Raw genomic sequence first — 23,198 nt, 5'->3', positions numbered from 1 at the left:
ACTTTTCTTTTAAACATTTTGTTCTTACATAAACTGGAGGAAAAACTACAGAAGTCAATTTGTATATTAGTTTCAGTTTACTTTCTTTTCAGAATGAAATCCATGAATAAGAAAAGGTTATTACATGAAAGTTTTCAATATTTTTTTAGTGAGATACTTCAGTTTAACTTTGGTACTTCGGGTGTTCACGAACTTACAATAAATATTTCCTTATTTACTTACTTATTTGGAGTTTTAGCGTTCCATTAAGTATCGAGGTTATATGTACCTATGGCTTAACGTAGGATCCGAACCACATGAGCACCCACTGGGAATCGAACTTGGGTCTCTCGATTAAATACTTCGTATTAACCCTACTTATATATAAACGATAGACCTACGTAAATGTAGGAAAGTAGTAAATCTATGAGAAATTATTCTATTAAGCGTACAAAACTGATGAAAATCGATATTATGATTTTCTGTGACCAAAGGTGAATTCTAAGGGAATAATACAATGAATTTTTTAACATACATTTTACAGAAATTGATTAGATTTTCACTTTATGAGACCATTGTTTCATGCGACGTCTATTACGATTAAAGTTTACAGTACAACGACGACGTAGAAAGAAAGCAAGTGAAACAACTTTTCATAAACCAGATATTTTCTGGAAAAAAGTTTAACGACTTTCAATGAGTAAGAAAATTTTCCTAAAATTTTTCTGGAAAATTTATTTTCTTCTGAAAAACAAGTGACGCAGTTTTTCATCAATCGGAAAATTTTCATCCCTAGTTAGAGTAATGAACATTAAAATCTAAATAGAAAATAAAAACTTGTTATTAACAGTTGAGTAACATGAAAAGTTAATTTAGGACCTGTATACTTGGACAGATAATCGGTACTTTTCTGCATTGTCTTCTGTTTTGCAGTTACTTTAAACATAATAATAATAATAATAATAATAATAATAATAATAATAATAATAATAATAATAATAATAATAATAATAATAATAAAAATAATAAAAATAATAATATGCGAATTTGGCTCTGAATAACTTTGATTCAGAATCAGTCTAGACTGATTGAGAATCGACGTTACAATCCTTTTATTATATATGATAAATAAGAAAGCTATGACTTCTTCACACTGTTCAATAATATTACTATTTATAGCCAATCGCTACGAACAGGAATAATAAATCTTAACATGTTTTTTTTTTTTCGAAGACAGAGTCAGAATCCTTATATAAATGTCTTCCTTGTACAAAATTAACCGACTATATGTTGTATAAAACATATTACATAAATACCATATGCTGAAGGATTACACTGGAATGTGAAAGAACATAAAAAGTAAATAAAGATTAATGGATTCTCAACATGTTTGTGAAATCATACATCATTGACATGCTGGCAGCAAAAGCAAGTTTTTAATACAGCCTCTCAATAGGTGGCATAGCCACGGCATGTCAAAAATTTGCATGTTAACCCGTCCGAATGCATCTGTAGTATCTTTTTTATATATGTTAAGATACCATCGGCAGAATCCAAGAAATTGTACACGTTTATAATGCAGTATGGTCTAGCAAACGAAAAAATACTACGGTTTGGCATGCTCGATAAAAGACTTGTTCTATAATCATTTGTTGCAATGAATCACGAAAAGGTAATGACCTGTTTAACTTAGTGGTAAAATAGCGAAACTAGAGTTATTAAAGGTATTTGGCTTAGCTTGAATGAATTTGTTTGAAACACGGGTGGATGTGAATTTCCAGGCGTTCCAGTTTTACCGGGACCGGCTTTGATTTCCATTTTATGTCCCAATGCCATGAAAAAGATTATTGACAAACTATCTCAGTATTCCCCGAAAAATCTCTTTGTTTTCTTCTAAACTTGTCCGAGGGATCTCAAATCCTGCATTGGCTCTCTTTCATAGTGAATATCGAGAAACTCTTTAAAGAAAGTTGTCACTTTCCTGTAACTTGGACTTTTGAATGCCTACTTAGTTTATTCTATCCACAAATAATTTTATAAATGTACTGTTATTTGTAGTTACTATTTAAAAGTAGATTACAATTGTAATTCGTAAGTTCATTTACCAATGTTTATGAATATTTGGTCTCTGCCCTTAGATATACAACCAGCTAAGCCTTTGAACGAGTATCCTTGAAAACATTCTTCTAAATTTGAAGTGAATTTCATATATATACTGATGTCCTTTACTCATAGCCTTTTTTTCTTTACCATTTTCTATCTATCTCTTTTCGTGTTCAACCCGATAAAGTTACGTTCATCACACGCGGAATGAATGCTAACCCTTGGAATGTCAAGATTTGGTTAAAATGACCCAATCACTTTGATTTTTTTCCATAGAAACTATCACACATATGTATTCCGTAAAATTCCATGTATTCTTCATGAACCCGTACAGACGTCTTCCGAAAAGAAAAATTGGAACAGCAGATGCTTTCGTTATTTTTGGAAATGAAATATCGAATTTGAGTTAATTTTAACTAGGTCTTGCCATTTCGCAAAATTTCACAAATTTTATCAAATTTTCCAAACAGCTGGTCTTTGTTAGTTGCAACTATGTGTTAATGACAATGATGAGCAGTACAAATCAGACATGTGGCCCATTTAAGAGTGCAAACTTGCCCAGTATTAAACACAAAGTGTACAGTTAAAATATATATATATATATATATTAGTACTAAAAGAAACACTATTTTTTCCAAATCATTATAATACCTAATTCCGTATTTAATGTTTATTAGATCATTACATTATATATTAATGTCCAACTTATTTCTAAAACATTTTAAAGACTCTTGATTAAATTTCTATGACAATTTATTTAAAACTTTCTCAAAATAAAAATAAAAATGCGATTAAGAGATTAACGACGTCATTATTTATCAATAGACAATATTTCTATAAAATAAATCCCTGAATGAGAGAATTATTGCAATTTATATGGAAGTTGCATTTACAATTATTATTATTATTATTATTATTATTATTATTATTATTATTATTATTATTATTATTATAACGTCGACTCGTCTAGGTAAAAATCTGACTTCTGGTATTGTCGAGCATTCAAATTTCTCCATTATATGGAAGATCCTAGAATGACTGTCAGTTTACTGTATTTTATAGGATTTTGAAAGTGCCAAACAGTCTAAATTAAAGTGGAATTCCGTGATGTAAAGCCACAAAGTACTACAGCCGACTAGAAATTTTATACAGTTGCGCAATGCATGATCAGCACATTAACTTTTATCGCGGTTGTTCTAGACGATACTCGCTATCTCTTACGTTAACAATGCTTCAGAATGCTGAGTCAACAATGAAAGTTCTGTGTACCTACCGGAAATAGAACCAAACAAAATGCACACCAAAGACTCACCCGCTAACCATTCTGATAATTATAGTTTTAGTTTTCTAAACTAACATTGAGTTCTTGTAATGGATGGAGACATAGAGAAAAGCCGAAATAAGGAATCTATTGCATGTGTTCACGAAATGTCCTGAATTCATTCCTGTTATTCGTATTTTCTGCAGGAGAGGCTGTTCTCGCACCAGAGTGTTACCTGGGTGGCGAAAAGACTAACGCTCACGAGATATTGAGAGTACCGAGTTAATTTTCCGAGGTGGACCAAACCAATAACAATATCTTACAGTTAATTGAGGGATCCACAGAGGCGAAGGGAAGAAAACGCTGACTAAAAATTATCTAGTCCTGCTGGTAGGGGGTTGAACGTAAGGCCAACAAACTTATCCCGTAAAAAAGATCTGATGTCACGAAGACTTCAGTTATGCTTTGGATGGAACAGACAACGTGGAGATAGGAATTGGCAAGAGAGATGGAAATGACCTTTAGTACAAACAACGTGCGAACACTATGTAAGCCTTGACCATTACAAGAACTAACAGTGGAACAGCATAAACGCAGTGATGCACTGCAGATAATGGGAATACGAGAATGAAGAAGAGTAGAGACGAAATCTGAAGGAGACCGAAGTCCCAGCTGGACTATAGTGATATGTGGATAGGTAGGTATCTTCGAATTAATTTAAGGAATTTTGTATCTGATTATTCTAACGAATAGGCAGACACAAGTAGAACATAAAATGTTATAAACATATCATAAACACACACACAAAAAGAAAAATATTTCAGTAAATATTACTGAATGCATCCGATACGAGACACTACATCTCGTGCATTTGATGTATTCAGTTGCTTATTTAATATTACTTACCTAAATATCCCGTAATATCCGTGTTCGAAGCTTTGTTCCGGTGGTACAACTCGGTCGAGAAACCTTGGAGTTAAGGTGAGTGAGGATACTGCCGCCAAAAGCCACGTATCTCCCAAGTCTCCAGGTTCCACATCAAACCTACTGGCGCCTTCCGCTATAAATCTAGGTCTTTGGCAGATTTCCTGTTAGGAAAGGCATAATTTTATTAGATAAATAGTTAATCAATATACTTTTTAAATAATATGATCAACATAAATAACTACAGGTTTGTTTTGTGTTTCCATTAATATAACTGCTAATTGAATTACCAAAACTAAGTGAAGTTTAGTAGTGGGGTGATAGAGTCCTTGGGGCCACCTGGAGAACCAAAATGGAATCATTGTTGGAGTGTAGTTGCTCTTTCATGCAATTACAGAGAATGATATTATATCCCTGTTGATTCGTATGGCCGCTACTAAATAAGCCCTAATGTAGTAGTTTTATTGATGATAAGTGAGTGAATGTATTAACAAATTAAGAAATACTGATAAGACTCGGAGAAAGAGGAGAGAAGAGAGTACCTAAAAGATAGACGAGACAGATTGATATGACCTTAAAGCCTTTGAACTCTTCTACATCAGATGCTTGATCCAAGTGCCAGAAAGTACAACAGGGATAAATGTAACTAAACGCAGGATTGAGCTAGTCGGACGATTTCTGCGTACCACTATCACCAAGCAAAGTTTGTTTACAGTAGCTCAAACTCTCTAGATCTAGTTCGATCAGAAAGGGACCATAATTGATTTTTTCCGATGAGTGAAAGTCTGTGACAGAAGCACATGCTTGTAAATTCTGAGGTAGTTGGATCAGGGATCTGCTGAATGTTCTTTCTTTTTATCTAGAATCGCCATTATTACTCTGAAGTGAGAGTACGGGTTAAAGCGTCCGAATTTTTACTTACTCTGTTAGCCTATGCCTAACAGACTACAGGACATGCCAGTTAGCATCAGAGAGCGAGAGAGAAGTGAATCGAATCTGTAGGCAAATTGGATGACATTATTTCGACAGCTAGAAATATTTTTTTTACCCGAGAATGTAGGCCCACTGTCCTGTGTTGTAGATTTCGCGCCTGACCGTTTTGAGAACTTGTCGAATCACAAGATGAGAAGAACTTATGGTGATTAGAATCTATAGTACTAGCTGGTTGAGGGACGTTACTGAACTAGTGACCGGCAGGTGGCTGGCTACTGGAAGATGGAGCTGAACTGATACGGATACGCGTGCTGGCGAATGGCTTATTGAGGCTGCGAATATCCCTTCCCATACCATTGGAAGCAGGGAGTAAGATAGAGGTCTGTGCCCTGGGAAGGATGCTGCAAGTTTTATGGGGTAATGCCCAAACACATCTTTCATTTTTCATTTTCCAGATAGGAATATCATTTTGCTCATATTAAATGCATAGAGGACTTCTCCGTCAAAATTTTTTAAACAATTTCCTTAGGCATAACCATCTTCCTTTAAAACTACCCATCTATACTATCTATCACCATAGAAAAGTTCACTCAAGGCTGTTTGCTAATCTCACCCCAACTTTTTTTTTTTAATTAACGAGTAACTTAAATAAAGACAATGAAGAATATAAAAACAGCAAGTGAGTCAGGTAGTATCTACAAAATGTTAATTAATAAACTAACAGTTGATTCCAAATATTTTATTATAGACCGGAAATTTGGGTGCGCAGTTTCTGATGTCATAATTGTTCGGGACCCAAGTTCATATCCTACATGTAGTTTTGGAAACAAATTAGTTCGTGTAATATAGTTTTGTAGAAACTATCTGGCTCACTTTCTACATTTTTGATAATATTCATTGTCTTTAAGTTATACACTAAGATTCAAAGGAAGTGGAGGTAAGCTTCTCGGACTAGTTTCATTAGAAACGAATGAAAAAAAAAAAAAGATTTGTTAATACTATGTGTACGGGACATCTTTTGGGCTTCCATTTACGAGAAATGGAGAAGTGATAGTATTGCTCCGTAACAAAAGACAAGATCTACGAAATAATAGTCAGAATTTACAAGTGTTTACGAAATACTGAAATTCTGCTTAAAAAGAAAGACATAAAAGCAAAAAGATAGACATCTCCTAGACAAAGAAGAGGCTGGATTTAGAAGTGGCAGTAGATCATGTTGCAGCAGTGAAGAAGCTGGTAGAAAGGTCAAACGATTCTAAATTACCCTTGTCTGCTTTCATTGACTGTGAAGAACTTTCGATTTCTCGCAGATTTCAGTGATTATTAACACTCTTAAGTTAGATGGAGTCAAAGAAGTTTATATACAAGTTATAGATGACAGCTATAAACAAGCCAGCGCTAATATCTAACTGTTTGGCTGTACAAAAACTACAAAAATAGAGAAGGGGTGTACGATGATAGTATTTCTTTCTAAAGTTCTCACAAACGTATTTGAATACGAGTTTCGATCGTCTAATTGGGGGAACATATCGAAAACGTCTAAGTTATCTTCATTTTGATGGTGAAATCGTTTGCTTCGCAAACATTAACTCAGTATTGCAAAATGTAAAATGTGCTTGGTTCCAAGAGCAGGAAAGTCAGGTTGAAATTGAATGTGGAAAAGACGAAATCGATGTTCAAAAATTTCACAAGAAAATTAAGGTTTGAAGTTGGAAACTCGAATTAGAAAGGAATACCTACATTTATCTTGGACGGACGAAATTCATAGATTGTAACCTTAAAGAAGAAATAAAGAGACGCATTAAACTAGGCTGAAGTGCATTCGAAAGGAACAGCTTCGTGTTTAAATGTAAAGTCCCAATATGTCTAAACCGTAAAATGTTGAATGAATGTATTCTGCCTGCTTTGACATATGGACAGAAGATATGAAGACTGAAAACAAGACATTGACCATCTGTAGACTACACAACGAAGGATGAGTGATTCCTTACACTCGCAAAGATGGAAGAATTACGTGAATCAGAAAGTGTCGGATATTGTGGATAAAATAGACACTGAAGTAGCATAGCAATGAACCGGACATATTGCAAGAAGAAATGAGGATTGGTATACAAAAGTTACTCTTGACTCTATAACTTGTACTAGGCATGTCAAACTCTGTATCTCAAGTGGATCAAATAGCCATCAGTGTACAATAGCGAGGGCTGCAAGAAAAGTTTTAGAAAAGCAACTTTCATACTTAGTGATACATTTAAAACTAAATAAATACCTAACATCATACTTAATGCTGTAATCCTTTAAAAAAAATGCAGGAAATTAATTAGTAAATGTTTCTTTCCTCACACCCAACATATATTTCCTGCAACCAGTTTTCGGATGTCTGGAGACATGCTGCACTCAATACTAATTTTCGGATCTTAAGTTAGATGGAAGTCTGTTAACCTAGATCTCTCTGAAGGCTTGTTACTTTTCATAAATGAGACAACTTGTTCACACTGATAGGTACTTTGGGGGCGCAGTGGCTCAGTGGTAGAGCGTTCACCTCCGGTGCTTGGGATCCCTGGTTCGATCCCAGCTCGGACTTTGTGGTGGACAAACACTGTGCTCGTGGGTTTTCTCGGGGTTCTCCCGTTTCCTCCCACTTTCTTCATTCCACCATTTCACTCATCTCTCATCATCATAGCCTAACCGGCATAGCCGTGGGACGTAAAACTTATATATATACTGATAGGTACTAGCGAACATGAGAATCTCATACAATGAAAATTTGCGGGTTTCTGGAAATTGTCTAGGTCAAAAAGAATTAAAACATCATGTAAAATGTCCTTACAATTTTGTAAATGAGTAAATTAGTGAGACAGTGCAGAGACAGTTATTATTATTATTATTATTATTATTATTATTATTATTATTATATAATTAGTTTAGCAAAATAATAATAAACAGTCGTTGCTTTTCTAACGCACTATGGTATTTTAGTCAGTGTTACATTATATAAAAATGATCATAAAGCTGTCAAGTAAGAGTTTGTTCTTACATCTACATAAAGGAATTCAAAACGAGGAATATTGCGTTTATAAAGTTAGCGAAGTACATCAAATTTCCAATAAAAGTAACTATCTGCATGAAAGAGTATAATAACGCTACTATTATCAATCTACAGTTCTAAACATTCAGTATGATTCGGAAAAATCAAAATGTGTAATAATAATAATAATAATAATAATAATAATAATAATAATAATAATAATAATAATAATAATAATAATAATAATAATAATAATAATAATAATAGTGGTAGTATTAGTCGTAATAGTAGCAGTAGGAAAATAGAAATAATATTTCTTTTCATATATTCAAAGTTTCGGATCTAAAAGTAACGCGTTACTTGCGTTACTTTCGAAGTAGAGTAACAGTTACTTTTCTGAGGCATTTGAAGGGAAAGTAAAGTAACTTGTACCGCGTTACATTTTTACAAGCAACTTACCCAACACTGACCGTTTGGACCAAGTCGCAACGTTTCAAGCTAAACTGCTTCAGAGATTGATCTTTCAAATTTCGGCAGCTTATATCTCTGAAAGAAGGCGTTTTCAGACTCAAGTTTCTTAATATTTTTCTTTCATTTAATATAAGAAATTATCTATGGAAAGTTAATGGTGTTTTTCTTTTTCTTTCTTTCTTTTCTTCTTCTTTTTTTGAACGTATAGCATAATCTGAGTAGACATGGTAGATCAGTATCTTACATCTAAAGATGGATTATATTCTGTTACAAAATATGATGATATCAAATCAAAACATGCAATAATTTATCTTTCATCAAGCCTGATACACGAAAGATAACAGTCGAGAAGAACCATTGCAACCATTGAATTAACTCTAAATGCCACAGCGATTATAATTAGGCAACATTTTAAAAAATCGACATCAAAGATACGATATTTCATAATTGGTTAGAAAATGTTTTAAAAGTTAATGAATAAATATTCCTTTCATTCTTTTTTTTATTACTAGACTGGATCCATGCGGATATCACGTCAAATACGCATAGTTAAAAGATATCATCTTGAAAATAAATAAATAAATAAATAAATAAAAATAATTAAGTTAGTATTATTATTAATAATAATAGTACTACTACTACTACTACTACTACTACTACTACTACTACTACTACTAATAATAATAATAATAATAATAATAATAATAATAAAGACAACAGTGTGACAAATTCTAAACAGGAGTGTTGCCTCGGCTCTCCCTTTTATCAGGCTTCTTACTAATTACGTAAAATAATCAATAATTTATGAACTGCATCTGTAACACTTTATTACTTTCTCTTTACGTATATCGATGTTTACAAACACCTTAAACAGAATTGTTGATTATGTGCTTAGTTCAAAGTTCAAACTAAGACTATGAAGGTCTTATTTAAAGATGCGAAATAATTCCATATTGTCTATAATATGAATAATTAGAATAAAAGTGTACTGTATTTTGTTTACGGCGAAAGATATTGTCCTCAATTGTACAAGAAGGCGCGGATCCATGGAGGGCTATAGCCCCCACCTTGACGCTCAGGTATACACGGGATAAAATAGGCTTCAATACTGCTTTACACTGGATAAAGCGGCAAACTATGGTTTAGTCCCTCTCTTGATCATATCCTGGATGCACCCCTGTGTACAAATGTATCAATTGATCATTATTATCTGAAAGTGCCCAAGGTAACATATCCAAATAATATTTACACAATGTCATAAAATATACATAAAGTAATTAATGATTCTATTTAATGTTTGTAAATAACGTTTTTTCTTTAAAACATTTTTTTTACTGATTTATAATAATTAAGGCATTAATATTGATGTTAGTCGATGCTTATTTGCTTTTCAGTTATAGTGCGTCCAGTAAGAGAACGTATCTGACAGCTCGCAGTGACATTGCCACTACTCGCGTGTCAAGGTTTTTTTTCGGTGCAACTGTAGTGGCAATTTAATTAATGGTATAAGACAGAGTGATCGTGGTTGGTAACACTGGTATCAAAGTAGGGGTTGCAATGTCCCACCGCATGTGGTAAGAAACGTCAGAGACCATCTCTTGTTGGCCGTGCTATAAAACTGGCAGTTGTACCTGAACCTTCGGTCTACTGTACATTATAGGTTAACATCGTAGTTGGGTGGGCACGGTGGCTCAGTGGCTCTGGTGCGTGGGGTTCCTGGTTCGATTCCCGATGAAGTAAGTTTGTGGTGGACAACATAGTTTAAGTTGAATTGGAACAATATAGTTTAAGTTGCAATTACTAATAAATCGTCACAGTATATTACTGTAGAAATACGCAAATTGGTTGGTTAGTTGGTCGGTTGATTTGGAGCTTAGTGTCCCGTTGAGCACCGAGGCTATATAAGACATAGATCTACAACTTAAAAGTGGTAACTAAACGTTAACCACACAGCCACAAGGGAGTTTCAGAAATACACAAATATTAATGCGTGAATCTAAATATGGTGACAATACAGTTTCTAATTGCAATTAAATCGTTACAAAACTTTTAAATCGGCAAATTGAATGCAAGCTGAGTTGAGTTGATTTTGAGTTTAACGTCCTTTTCAGCAGCGAGGCTACATGAGATGGGACCTACTGATTAACGTGGATTCCGAACCACATGAGCTCCCGCCGGGAATCGAACCTAGGTTTCCCACGAGAAAGGCGCGTACACTAACCGAATAGCCACGAAAATTGAATGCAAGATTATATTTCTTTGTATCAGGCAGACAAGCGTTAGTGCAGATAGCTACATCTATTAGTATCAGGCAGGTAAGCGTTAGCGAAAATAGCGACATCTATTAGCGTAGCTATTAATTATTATGAATTAACATGATGCTCAAAGACTTTTGCCATTTATAAATAGGATTGTTATATAAGTTGTCCAGTGTTGTATAATTTAAAAAGTTTTCACAGATTGCCCTTCATAGCTTTGAACTTGTTGCTTGGTCTTCCAGAATAAACTTCCTACTTCATGATTATAGGTTTCACTTGTTTTTAAGTTATATAGAAATATTAACACCTTACCGCATGCCATGCCATATATGGCACATACACTTTTTTCACTTTAGCTTTTTTGTGATTTGTCAAAGGCATCAAATGACTATTTTGTCTGCTGTGTGAGATATTGACGTGTTAGAATAATAGATTTTGGTGTCATCTGGCATGTTCTTTGTCAGTTGTAAGTGTATCATATATGGCACTTACTTACTATTCGTCGGAATTAACTGAAAAATCTAAAATTCAAGTTTTAATTTATTTTTCAAGTTCCCATATGAGGATTTTCAATACTGATTTTTTTTCGCTAAAAGAAAAAATCATGCAGAAAGGGGTTAAGATTAATATTTGATGGTATTTTTCGTAATTGTATTAAAATAATTGTTTATGAAACAAATTAAGGTAAAATTGAATGAAAAACTCAAACTTTCACACCATTTTATAATTTAGCTTATGCACATAGCAGTAACGACGATAGAAGGGGAGCAAAGGAGCAGGCACTCCGCCCCCAGTGGCAACCTTTGACCCCTATCATGTTGGATTGTAATACACATACACCAGCTAATATAAAACTATCCTTTTCGATATAGAAAATAATAGCTGGCCTTCAAAACTTTGCTCCTTTGTCTGTCTCTCCCAAGAAAGTAAAGCTGGCATCACTGATACGTAGTTACGTGCGTTTACAACTAAGAATGATATATTATTATATCCTTATAATAATTATTTTCTCTTTATTTTTCCTGCTATTATAAAATAAAAATCATATTTTGCTTATGGATGGTTACATTCTCATTGTAAGCCCAGAAAGTCTTAATTCAGCTAACTAATGATTACAAATTAGGGTTTTGTGATCAGCATGTAGCGAATCTGATTGCTATTCCTGCAATTTTTCTGGATCGTAGTCAGCTATTTCTTTCTTTATATTAACGTATATTCTCTTGCCCTTGTCCTTACAACACTATCTTAAATATACATAACTTCGGAAAACACAATCTGATTTCCCGCAGAGGTCATCCATTCCAGTACTACCAAACGTAGCACTTCTTCGCTTCGGTTCCAATCACAAAGGCGCTCGTAGATAATTGCAGCTAGAATCGTATGTTACTGAGGAGTGTTGAGGAAACACGGAAATCTAAAAGTTTTACGAATTATTTAAAAGGGAAAAGTATGCATTATTGTATTTGAGCGTTATTCAATACTTCACGAATTAATTTAAAATACTATAACTCTGCACCCCTTTTATTTGAACGGACAATAAGGGGTTAATAGCGATCTCATGTTGCCGATTGTTTGACACTAAATGACTTATATTCACAATTATACTGCCAAATAAAGAGGAATAAAACAGTACTGTACTTTTAACCAAGTACACTAACGCTCAATGGTACAGCGCTTACCTCTGGTGCGTGGGATCCCAGATTCGATCCCGCAGCTTTCTCTAAGTGGGTCTTGTGATAGTGAACAAAATATCCTGTGCTTGGGTTTTCTCAGGATTGTCCCATTTCCTCCAGTTTTTCATTCCACCATCATTCATCTCGTTATCACCGTCTCCCCCTTAGCCTCAGTGCATGTATATATATATGTACACCGGGTGCGTCAAAAAATATATACACACTTTGAACCGTCATAGAAACTGTATTTCCCGTGCTACAAGGTTCAAATTCTGGGATAAAACAATCTTATCTTTCTTCAACAGGTGGCAGCAGAATTGTCGCTCTAGCTACTCAACCCAGTTAGCGGCAAGGAAGTAACTGCAAGATGACGGACGGATGTTTGAGCTTTGAAGCCCGGAAGCAGGTAATTAATAGGGATGGCCACAAAATTCCGGTTCCGGCGGAACCGGTTCTCGGAGATCCTGTTTTCCGAACCGGTTCTGAAACCGGTTCCAGGCCTGTATCCGAAAACCCGGTTCCAGAACCAGATCTTAGGAACCGGTTCCAGACATGGATCCAAAAACTCGGTTCCAGAACCGGATTTTAGAAACCGGTTCCAGATCTGCATCTGAAAACCCGGTTCCAGGACCGGATCTTAGGAACCGGTTCCAGACCTGGATCCGAAAACCCCCAACGACCCGTAAAGGAAGCACAAAGTTCACCTTCAAAACATTGCAAAGAGGACCATGCGCTTTTGCCCTCCCCGCCCAGACATGCTTGTGCCCCCAGAAAAAATATTTGGTTCACCAGTGGGTGTTTAGCCAAATGAGCTGGCCAGTTTGCCTGATTAGCTAATGAGTTTGCCAGTTACCCAGTTTATTTAGCCAAATGAGACAAGCGGCCGCCGCCTGAGCGCCTGCCTGTCGCTTCCACCATTTCATCTAGCACACTGTTCACAGCCTGCTAGCAGCTCGGGTTTAGCGTAGTGATTGTCACAAAATTTCGGTTCCAGCGGTTCTTGGAGATCCGGTTTTCAGATTCGGTTCCGGAACCGGTTCCAGATGTGGATCCGAAAAACCGGTTCCGGAACCGGATCTTCTAGAACCGGATCCGTTCAGACCCGAAAACCGGTTCCACCAGGAACCGGTTTTGGCCATCCCTAGTAATTAAGTGGTACTGGAAGTTTGAGAATGTTACTGCGGTTCAAAGATGAGGTGTAGAAACGTAAACCACGTAACCTAGACACACTTTGGAATGAGATTCAAGCGGTGTGCGCGGAAATCCCATTGGACACGTTGGTACGATGTACGGAATCAGTGCTAACTCGTACTCAGAAATGTATTGATGCTGAAGGCCGCCATTTTGAACAGTAATCACATTTGCGTGAGAAAGTGCATTTATGTTTCAAATTGGACTTCAAGCTTCCCATTTCCAGCAATTGAACCTTGTAGAACGGAACATAAATTTTCTATGATGGTTCAAAGTTTGTGTGTACATTTTTGACGCACCCCGTATTTAGATAGATAGATAGATATAGATATAGATATAGATATAGATATAGATATAGATATAAATATAGATATAGATATAGATATAGATATAGATATAGATATAGATATAGATATAGATATAACCTGTAAACTGTAAATATACAGTCCGATACAGTAATTCATCCAACATTCTTAGTTTAAAATTAGGACTTTCGAACTAAATCGGCTGCTCCAGATTGTTTCTTCTGATATCCGTTAGATGCAAGGTTCGTAAAACAGTGGGATGAATGTAAATGAAAACAAGCATTTAGAATTGAAAGACTAAATGTAAATTGATAAAATGTCTTACTTTGAGGTATTTTATATAACAACGGTCTTTATAGAAATGTAACTGCTTATGCGTATTTTGTAGATAATATATGTGCAGTATTATTTTTTTAATGGTAAAACTGAGGTGTAGAGACAAATTAATTCATTTTCACATTAGGGCAAACTTGTCATATAATCAGTTTTCAGGTCGTATTTTTCTCATACTTCTAGTACTGCTAGACTCAAAATTCGCACCTCTTGTTTATTTCTACGATTTATATTGTGTGGTTAGAAAAAGCTGGCATCTGACAGATAATGTAGGTACTGTATAACGAAGAAGTTGATTGTTCGCCAAACTGTGCAGTATTCTTTTGCGTTGTTTCTAGGCAACAACTGACCGTATTGTTGCCTGCAGTTGAATTTTGAATCTTTTGTAAAATAGCCCAAATACTATTATTTTATTATTTGGAAATCATTTGTTAGAAATGATCCTGTCATATTCTTACAACTATAGAATTGTGACCTGTTAAAAGTTTTAAGTTTGTCGTCAGAGTTCCTACCTTTGTTGTTGAAGAGCCTTTAGCAACAGTATCTCCAACGCACCACGTGTTCTGACCAACTGTCAGAAGACAGCTTTCCTTAATTGCATGGTAGATTAGTGTTCATTATTTTGAAAAGTATCATAGGTAGTAAAAAAATATACCTATGAATCGCGCGATTGTAAAAATTAGTGCAGATGAGGGGCTAAAATATTACTTTTGAACGTTAATCAACATATTCAATCAAAATTCATGAAATGAAATGTCAATATTTTTATTTATATATTTATTTATTTATTTATTTATTTATTGTGCATGCATTTTGTCTTAAATTTTTCTTTGTTCGGTACAAGGATATTTTTAAGTGATTTTATTTTTCGCAAAATTAAATGTTATATACCCCTTCTCCAACCCTGAACAACTTACTAATTCCTTTGCTCCCAGCATGGATACTCCCTTCACAAACGAGGAAATAAATTACTAAGACGAAACGGAAGAAAGATGAGGAAGAAATATTATTTATGAATCTTACATGCGGCCTCATCCAAACAATCGGTTGAATGGGCGGCTTCTTGTGTTGATAAAGCGCTCGATGACCTGCAGGGAACTCCGGGTCTTCGAACAGCAAACCTCGCTCTCTGCACGCCCTGCGCGCCGCTTGGTAGTTGGATTGCGCTCCACGTGGTCGTTCAACAGTCCAGTACCTGAAACAAAAGGAATTCCAGTTAGTCATTAAGAAATTATCAAAGCTACTGGAAGACCGATTTATGATAGTGCTTAGTTCATACATATAAATCAAAGAATTTTATTGCAAAAATAAGACTGATATCAATGTATTGGAATGTAAAGTACGTGCAGACATCCAGGAGGCTTTTAATTTGGTGATATATGGTAAGCACATCGTCATCCATTACATCGGAATTTACTAAACAATACAGTAGCTTTCCAACTGCTACACAACGGATCAACACCTGAAATTTTGTGCCATTACTGGAAATCGAATCTGTAACTGGATGTAGTTACGTAATAACCATTAACAAAAACAATCGAATATGGAACTACACGTAGCTATGCAATAACTCTTAACAAAAGAAAGAATCGAATCTGAAACTATACGTACAGAAGTTAGGTAATAATTGTTAACAAAAAACAATCAAATCTGGAACTACATGTAGCTACACAATTATCATTAACAAGAAAGAATCGAATCTGGAATTACACACCTATAGAATAACCATTAACAAGGAAGAACGGAATCTGAAACTACACGTAGCCATGCAACAACTTTAAAAAGTTTAATCTGAAACTACACATACGCGTAGCTATACAATATTCATTAATAAAAAAGGTTTCACTAAAATATTAGAAGTTATAGTTCGCCGCCCCTAAAATTAATTCGATTACTACTAGTTTTTTAGAAAAATTGTTTTCCGAATATTTAAATTGCAAGATATTTCTTTTATATTCACATAAATCGGATGAAAAAAATCAAAATTGAGCTCTTCGGTAGCCAATCGATTCCAAATCTCTCTGTTAGAGGATTATTGGAGCAGTAGTTCCGCCACACTATATACATGTTATTAAATATTACATATATACGACCATATATTCTATCATGTTTCTGGACACTAAACTCAAAAGTTATTCTAAATCAGTCCGTCCTAATATTATAAGTATTATCGGTAGAAAAAGACAAATAGTAGGAATTGATACGCTAACTACACATATCACCAAGCTAAAATGAATCTGCCTGCCTGTAGTAATTTGTGGAATGTAAGGCTAGGAAGTTTAGTTTTAATAAGCATAGGCAGTGGTCGAAGTGAGACGGTATGAGGTGGTATGTCATATCGTCTCTGGTTTTCCAGTGATCAATACATACTGTCACTGGAAAGTGGATGGTTAAATCCATTTTTTTTTACACAGTAATTGACGAATAGCTTCGCATGTAAAAATAGATCTATAAATATGTTATTTTTTTATGTAGAAATAATTTCTAAGATACCAACATCGACATTTTTGTTATCTTTTTCCTACCTTTTGTTGTAAAACGAAAGTGTCTACAATGGAGTTCATCTAGTTATATTTTGTTTTATATTTTGTTGTGTCATATTCAATTGTTTCTTTCTTATGTATGTGTGTGTCGGGAGTTCTCCTGTGGGAAATTGTTTAAAAATTGTTAATATAAAAGTTCGTTTTTTCAGCATTTCGTGTATACCTAGGTAATTATCTATAGTACAACATAAGGGAATATTTTTATTTTTTTTTCTCTCGGAGTTAAGGGCGAGAGAAGGGCAAAGCCTCTCCCTGTCCCCTCCCCCCTTATTGCGGAAAAGCTCTCCCATGATTTTGAGTCATTATGTAAATAGAAATGCAATCTTTTAGGTAACATACCATCACTGCATTTCGACATTTAGATAGCCGGTATGTCGAGTCAAAATTGTAATAAAACATACCACTTCTGCTTTTTCTCCACTTCGAACACTGCGCATAGGTAGTTTAAAGTAATCCCTATTTCTAAAGTATTCAGATAAACGACAGTATTTAACATATAGTACAGTATATCATTTCGCTGAAACTTTCAAATCCGCCTTATATTATATACGTATGTATATGAAGAAAGAGAGGCGTACAATTATTAATAAAGTTCTATCTTGTGTGCATGTTTGTCTTTCTTTCGTTGTTAGTGAGCATAATTTACCTAGAGAGAAAATGACATGTACATTTTTCACAAGGCATTTTGTTCTGTCGCCAATGACACTTCAGGCTGACAGTTTTTTGAAAAGAGGATTCACTTAACAGCGAGCTAGCGACAAATAACTTTATTTGCTATCTGAATGCGAAGATACTAAGATATTTAAGTCGCTAATGACATTTTGGTTCAGCCGCACATCCCACGGTCACAAGTTTCGCGACACCGGAGATATAACTGTAGAAGAGTTGTTTTGAGCATTTCTCTTAATGAAGTTTTAATAGCTCTATGCTTTTTTAACTCAGGAAAACTTTTGTTCATGTTGCTAAAGAATTTGCAAAAGCTTTCTTGTTTATACACTTAACTTGCAACAATTTGTTCATGAAAATTAGAAATCAAATCATAATGTCTTAACAATATAATCAACTTATATGTTGAATATTGAGCATCAACAGACAGAAGTACGAATATTAAATTCAATTTCATTCTGTATTGATTAAATGAACGTTTGAAACTTTGTGCTTTCCCTTAGATTTACACAGGTTTCGATGCTTCTTAATCTCCTACAATGTACTGGTTGTCCCCGAGCCTTTGGCCCGCTGTAAACTATAGTTAAGATCGTGCTTAATTAAGAGTTCTGATTGCTTATTTTTAATTTCTTTTTTTAAAGTTTACCCACAAACTAACTTGGGATTACACAAATATTAGTGTTCAAATCTAAGTATATGATTATCGTCTTTCTCTTAATGATAAACAGCACGTTCATATTCATGTTCAGTATAATCACTATCCATTTTGAAATAATTAAATAGAAACACGACAATTTAAATTCCAATTAAATCACCACAGTAGTTTTAAAACTGCAAATTACATGCACACCAGCGACATCTATACGCGTCACGTAGGCATGTAGTACAGCAGCAATTTCTATCAGCGAGACTGTTTACTATTAGGTATTAGTATGTGTGTTTGTCTTTCATAAATATGATACAAATACAACGGAAATATAAACTTCTTTGAAACTTTGCAATGAATTAGTTCTTATGGAATTATTATGGAAAATGAAATGAAGTTCTTATGGAAAATACTTGCTTAATGAATTTCCACACGATGTGATCACATCCAGTTATTGTTCTGTGGTGACCACTCAGAATAAAAAAGTACAGGCCACCACACTAAACTTGCTCTCTCCATTTTCTTAAATTAAATGAAGTCAAGTTATATTTCTTACAAAACTGCTTTCTTTCTACTTACGAAATATGAACAAAATCGTATGAATCCTATTTAGAAAATATCTTTTAAAAAAAGAAAAAGTAAACTACATTTTCCTGGATTTTTCCAGAAAAATAACACACCATTACAGGGGTGTTAATGAAATATTAATCTAGAAAATATAAACAAAGTCGTTATAGCCATTCCGAAAAAAGTGTCATTATGAATTTTCACCTTTCCAACTCGCATACCTCCCCTCGTCCTGATGAGCTTAATAGAGGTCTAAAGTTGAAGTTTGTTCACAATAGATTGGACGATATGGTCTCTAGGCGAATGTACACTCATGTCCAAAATGATTGTCGCATATCTATAACTGGCTTCTTGTAAGAATATAATTTGATAATGATTTTGCAGGGTTCTTTTAATACTGATACTATGTGTATAATCAGGCAATGTATATTTCTGGTAAATTTCATAGGAAAAGAATTATAAATACGAAAATTAGAATGAGTAAAACAAAATGTTGCTAAATGGACAAGAAAGTTTTATTTTCGTTTTATTGTTCTTATTTGCTGCTCTTTTGACATGAAATTTGTCGCATACGTGTCTTTGTCGATTATATACATGCTAACATTATCAGAAATACCGGGCGAATTCGTCATCAAATTATATTCCCACAACAACATATTTATAGGCATGCGACAATAATTTTGGACACGAGTGTACATACATCTGGATGGACGGATCGATCCAAAAATAATTTCAGCATGTTAGGTGCTATGGAATGTAAATCCGATTAAACCTAGATTTTTCTTTTCTTTTCTTTCTTATTTTAAAATAAGAAAAGATAACCATTCTTGATTCTCCCCTACCGCCACTCGGATATAAAAATGGGTAGACGTAAGGCCCAGTCTAGTTAACTGCTTATTCTCGTCGTTAGCAGAATGAAAATATTTTTGGGGAAACGGCAGAATAGCAATAACATACCGACATGTTTCCCACCACAAGCTCATATGGTATGGGGTTGAACAAGAAACCTCTAGTACTAGTGATGACTGAAACCTAGTTATAATTTATGAACTGGTTGCATGGCACCAATGACAGCGCCGTCTTTTATTTCTTGTGGGGGGAAGCAAACATAGGGGAGATAATTTTGGGAACAGCTATTTTTTTCTATACCGAAAAGGATAATTTTATATTGCTTGAATTACATTACAATACAATATGCCTTGGGTTAAATCGGGGGAGCAGAAGTAGCAGTCAGAAGAGCGCTTGCCCCCTCCTCTGGCATCGTCATTATATGACATGTAATGAATTCGAACTTTCTCGTGGCTACGCAGCTTTGGCGTGGTAGCTCTGAGTTCAGTTCTTGGTGGGTGCTTGTATTGTTCGGATCACACATTAAATTGTAGCTGGAAGTCTCATGCATTTCCGATGCTGAAAGGAACGCTAAACTCTAATCAAGCCAACTAAAACATAAGTTTCCTATTGATGTCAAACTTCGAAGGACTTTACACTGAGAAAAAAAATTCTGTGGCGTACGTATGTTACATTTGTAAATCCTGTAATTTTTGGACTTAACGTACAGCAAACGTATAACTGAAAACACATGTTTTATAATACTTTTTGCATAAGTTTTCCATCTGTACGTACTTTCTGTATGAAACAATATAAGCGGTCAGGATCTCACATACAAATGGACGTATATAACATATAGCTGACGAAGGAAGGAACAGGGGAATGGCGGAAACTTTATAACGAGGAACTACACAATTTATACCGTTTACCGAACATTGTTAGGGTCATAAAATCTATTAGCCTCAGGTGGGCAGGCCATGCATCCAGAATGAAAGAAAATAGGAACGCTTTCAAAGTTTTAACTGGCAGTCCAATCGGAAAACGACCATTAGGAAGACCTAGGTGCAGATGGGAGGACAGTAATAAGATGGATCTTGCAGAAATAGGAATACAAAGCAGAAACTAGATCCAGTTGGCTAAGGATAGAAATCAATGGAGGGCTTTTGTGAATGCGGCATTGTACCTCCGGGTTCAATAGCTCTAGAGTTAGTTAGTTAGCCCTTACGTTCTTGAACTACATAGGGTCTAAACTCCTGGAAACTCGTTTTGCTGCGCCACTAGCTGCTAAAATCGAGAGAAAGAGTAAACAAATGTGGAACGATACGAACACAAAGGAAAATTAATTTAGAAGTCTCCTGAGTTCATATATTGGGTTGGCAACAATGATGCTAAATATATGCAACCCTAGGTAAAAATTGTAATAGCACCAAGATCCAATAATAATGAGTTCTAATATAGTCTCTACATACATCAACAGGGTGTAATAGAGACAAAAATCCATCATATGTTTCTTTTTATCTTTTCTTTTTTCTTCATCGCTCTCAAATATATTGCCACGTGCTCAAGGTCATCCCCAGAGGCCACTGAAAACCATTCATGAACGATTCAAGCATAGATATCACTATTCAATTGTTTTATTTTAAACAGAAATTAAAAGACAAAAAGGATAATGAAGATGCTGTAAAATCAATTGAGTGTTGCCAACTCTTTTGAGATAAATACTACTACTGAAATAGCAAAATTACTCAAAAGTCCTCTCTAAATAAGCTTAAAGATATATGTATATGTGTTCTCTAAAATACATTGAGCTTGTAAATTTAAAAGAAAATGTGAATCGTGTTAATAGCGTAGGATAAAGAAGTAAATTGTTGAAGTCTTAAAATAATTATTTACTTTAAAATGCTTTTACTATTGACCAAAAAGGTTATCCTTGACCTAAAACTACCTCAAAAAAATTTTGACCCTTTACCCCCTCCTCTTACCGAATTGTCGTATCATACATGCTCAAAATTTAATATTTTTTTAAATTTTGGTGTGGGTGGTCCAAAAATTTTGAAAGTTTCATAGATTGTAGATACTATCTAGATGTAAATGTGAATTTTTTTTTTCAAAACTATCGATGCGTATTTTCTTTATTTTTTTGCGTGTTGAAAATTTCAAAAAATTGTTGAAGAACATTTTTTTTGGGGGGGGGCCATGTTCCTGATTTTTCGTTAAAAAAAATGTTATAACCTTAGGTACAACATACATTTTTTTCAGGGCCTGAAAGTAATGGCAACATTGTCAAAAATAAATAAAACTGAAAACAAACATGTTTTTCGCACAATTTTCCCACCATTTTACGGCCCTCAAGGTGAGAGCCCCTTCAAACAATCCTTTGCCAAAGTTCACAATTTTCCTTTCTCTTGCGTTCCTTCCGCTTCTGTCGTTCTTTGGCTGCTTCGATTGTGTCCATTTAGGAATACAGGAACACCAAATATATCTCCGCAACAGTACTTCCATTTCAATCGACTCTTGCACAACAGTTACACACAGCTCGCGGTAGAGAGCGCCACTGTGTGCGGTCAGTGAAGCAAGCACTGATGGATACGAGAAGCCCACACGAGGTATGTGTAACTTTGTTGTGCAAGAGTCAGTTGAAATGGAAGCACTATTGCGGAGATATATTTGGTGTTCCTGTTCCGAAATGGACACAATCAAAGCAGCCAAAGAACGACAGAAGCGGAAGGACGCAAGCGGAAGGGAAGGTAGCCTCGCTGCTGAAAGGGACGCTAAACTCAAATCAATTAAATATATATATATATATATATATATATATATATATATATATATATATATATATATATGTGTGTGTGTGTGTGTGTGTATGTATATACCGTTCACCTCTCCGCACCAAATTTTAAACTTAAGGTTTATTTAATAAAATTCTCTAAATTTATTTTTTTTTAAATTCTTTCTACTCTCCAAACATTGGAGAATGAAAATCAAAATTTCCGATTTTCTGAGAAAAAAGGCTCTTAGAATTTTGTTTATATTTCAGAAATCAATATTCCACTAACGAACTTATAATATGATATACGAGTAAGTCGTTTCTTTTTTTTAAACGAGAAATCCGGAAGAAATAGTTTAGTCTTAGCATAAGTTCTTTTTGGATATTTATTAGAAAATTACTTAGGTGCTTTTGCTCATTATTCATAAATGAATATCTCTATATTAAAATGCTATGTTTATATGTTCTTGGCCAATTCTTTTTAACAATGAGATCGCAGAAACCACAACCTCTAGAAACGTGTCTTTCTTGCCGATTAATTCCAAATTTTGCGTAGATTTGCCAATTCTCATTAAAATTAGAAGAAAAAGTTCTATTATTTTTCTACTCAACGTCTAAGGGAACGTTTTGAGCCCATAAGATTAACATTGATATGCAACCAGCTGTTAGGCAGCCAGCTTAAGAGCTGTGTTTGTAGAGTTGACGATCTTCCAGGCGCT

General features: G+C 34.7%; 1 protein-coding gene across 1 annotated transcript in view; it reads right to left on the bottom strand.

Annotated features, from left to right (window-relative positions):
- The window catches only part of LOC145662857 (calpain-9-like), a 412,792-nt gene that overhangs the window by 119,768 nt on the left and 269,826 nt on the right, over window positions 1-23,198 (bottom strand). The window contains exons 3-4 of the mRNA XM_081728793.1: window positions 15,483-15,654; window positions 4,250-4,431 (exon numbers count right to left, since the gene is read on the bottom strand). Of these exons, the coding sequence (XP_081584919.1) occupies window positions 4,250-4,431; window positions 15,483-15,654 (354 nt within the window). The remainder of the gene's footprint in view (window positions 1-4,249; window positions 4,432-15,482; window positions 15,655-23,198) is intronic.

This window comes from Thermobia domestica, chromosome 10, assembly GCF_964235325.1.
Source record: "Thermobia domestica chromosome 10, izTheDome1.hap1.1, whole genome shotgun sequence".
Classification (NCBI taxonomy): Eukaryota; Metazoa; Arthropoda; class Insecta; order Zygentoma; family Lepismatidae; genus Thermobia; species Thermobia domestica.
The sequence above is the reverse complement of the archived record's forward strand: the minus strand, read 5'-3'. Positions and strand labels throughout refer to the sequence as shown.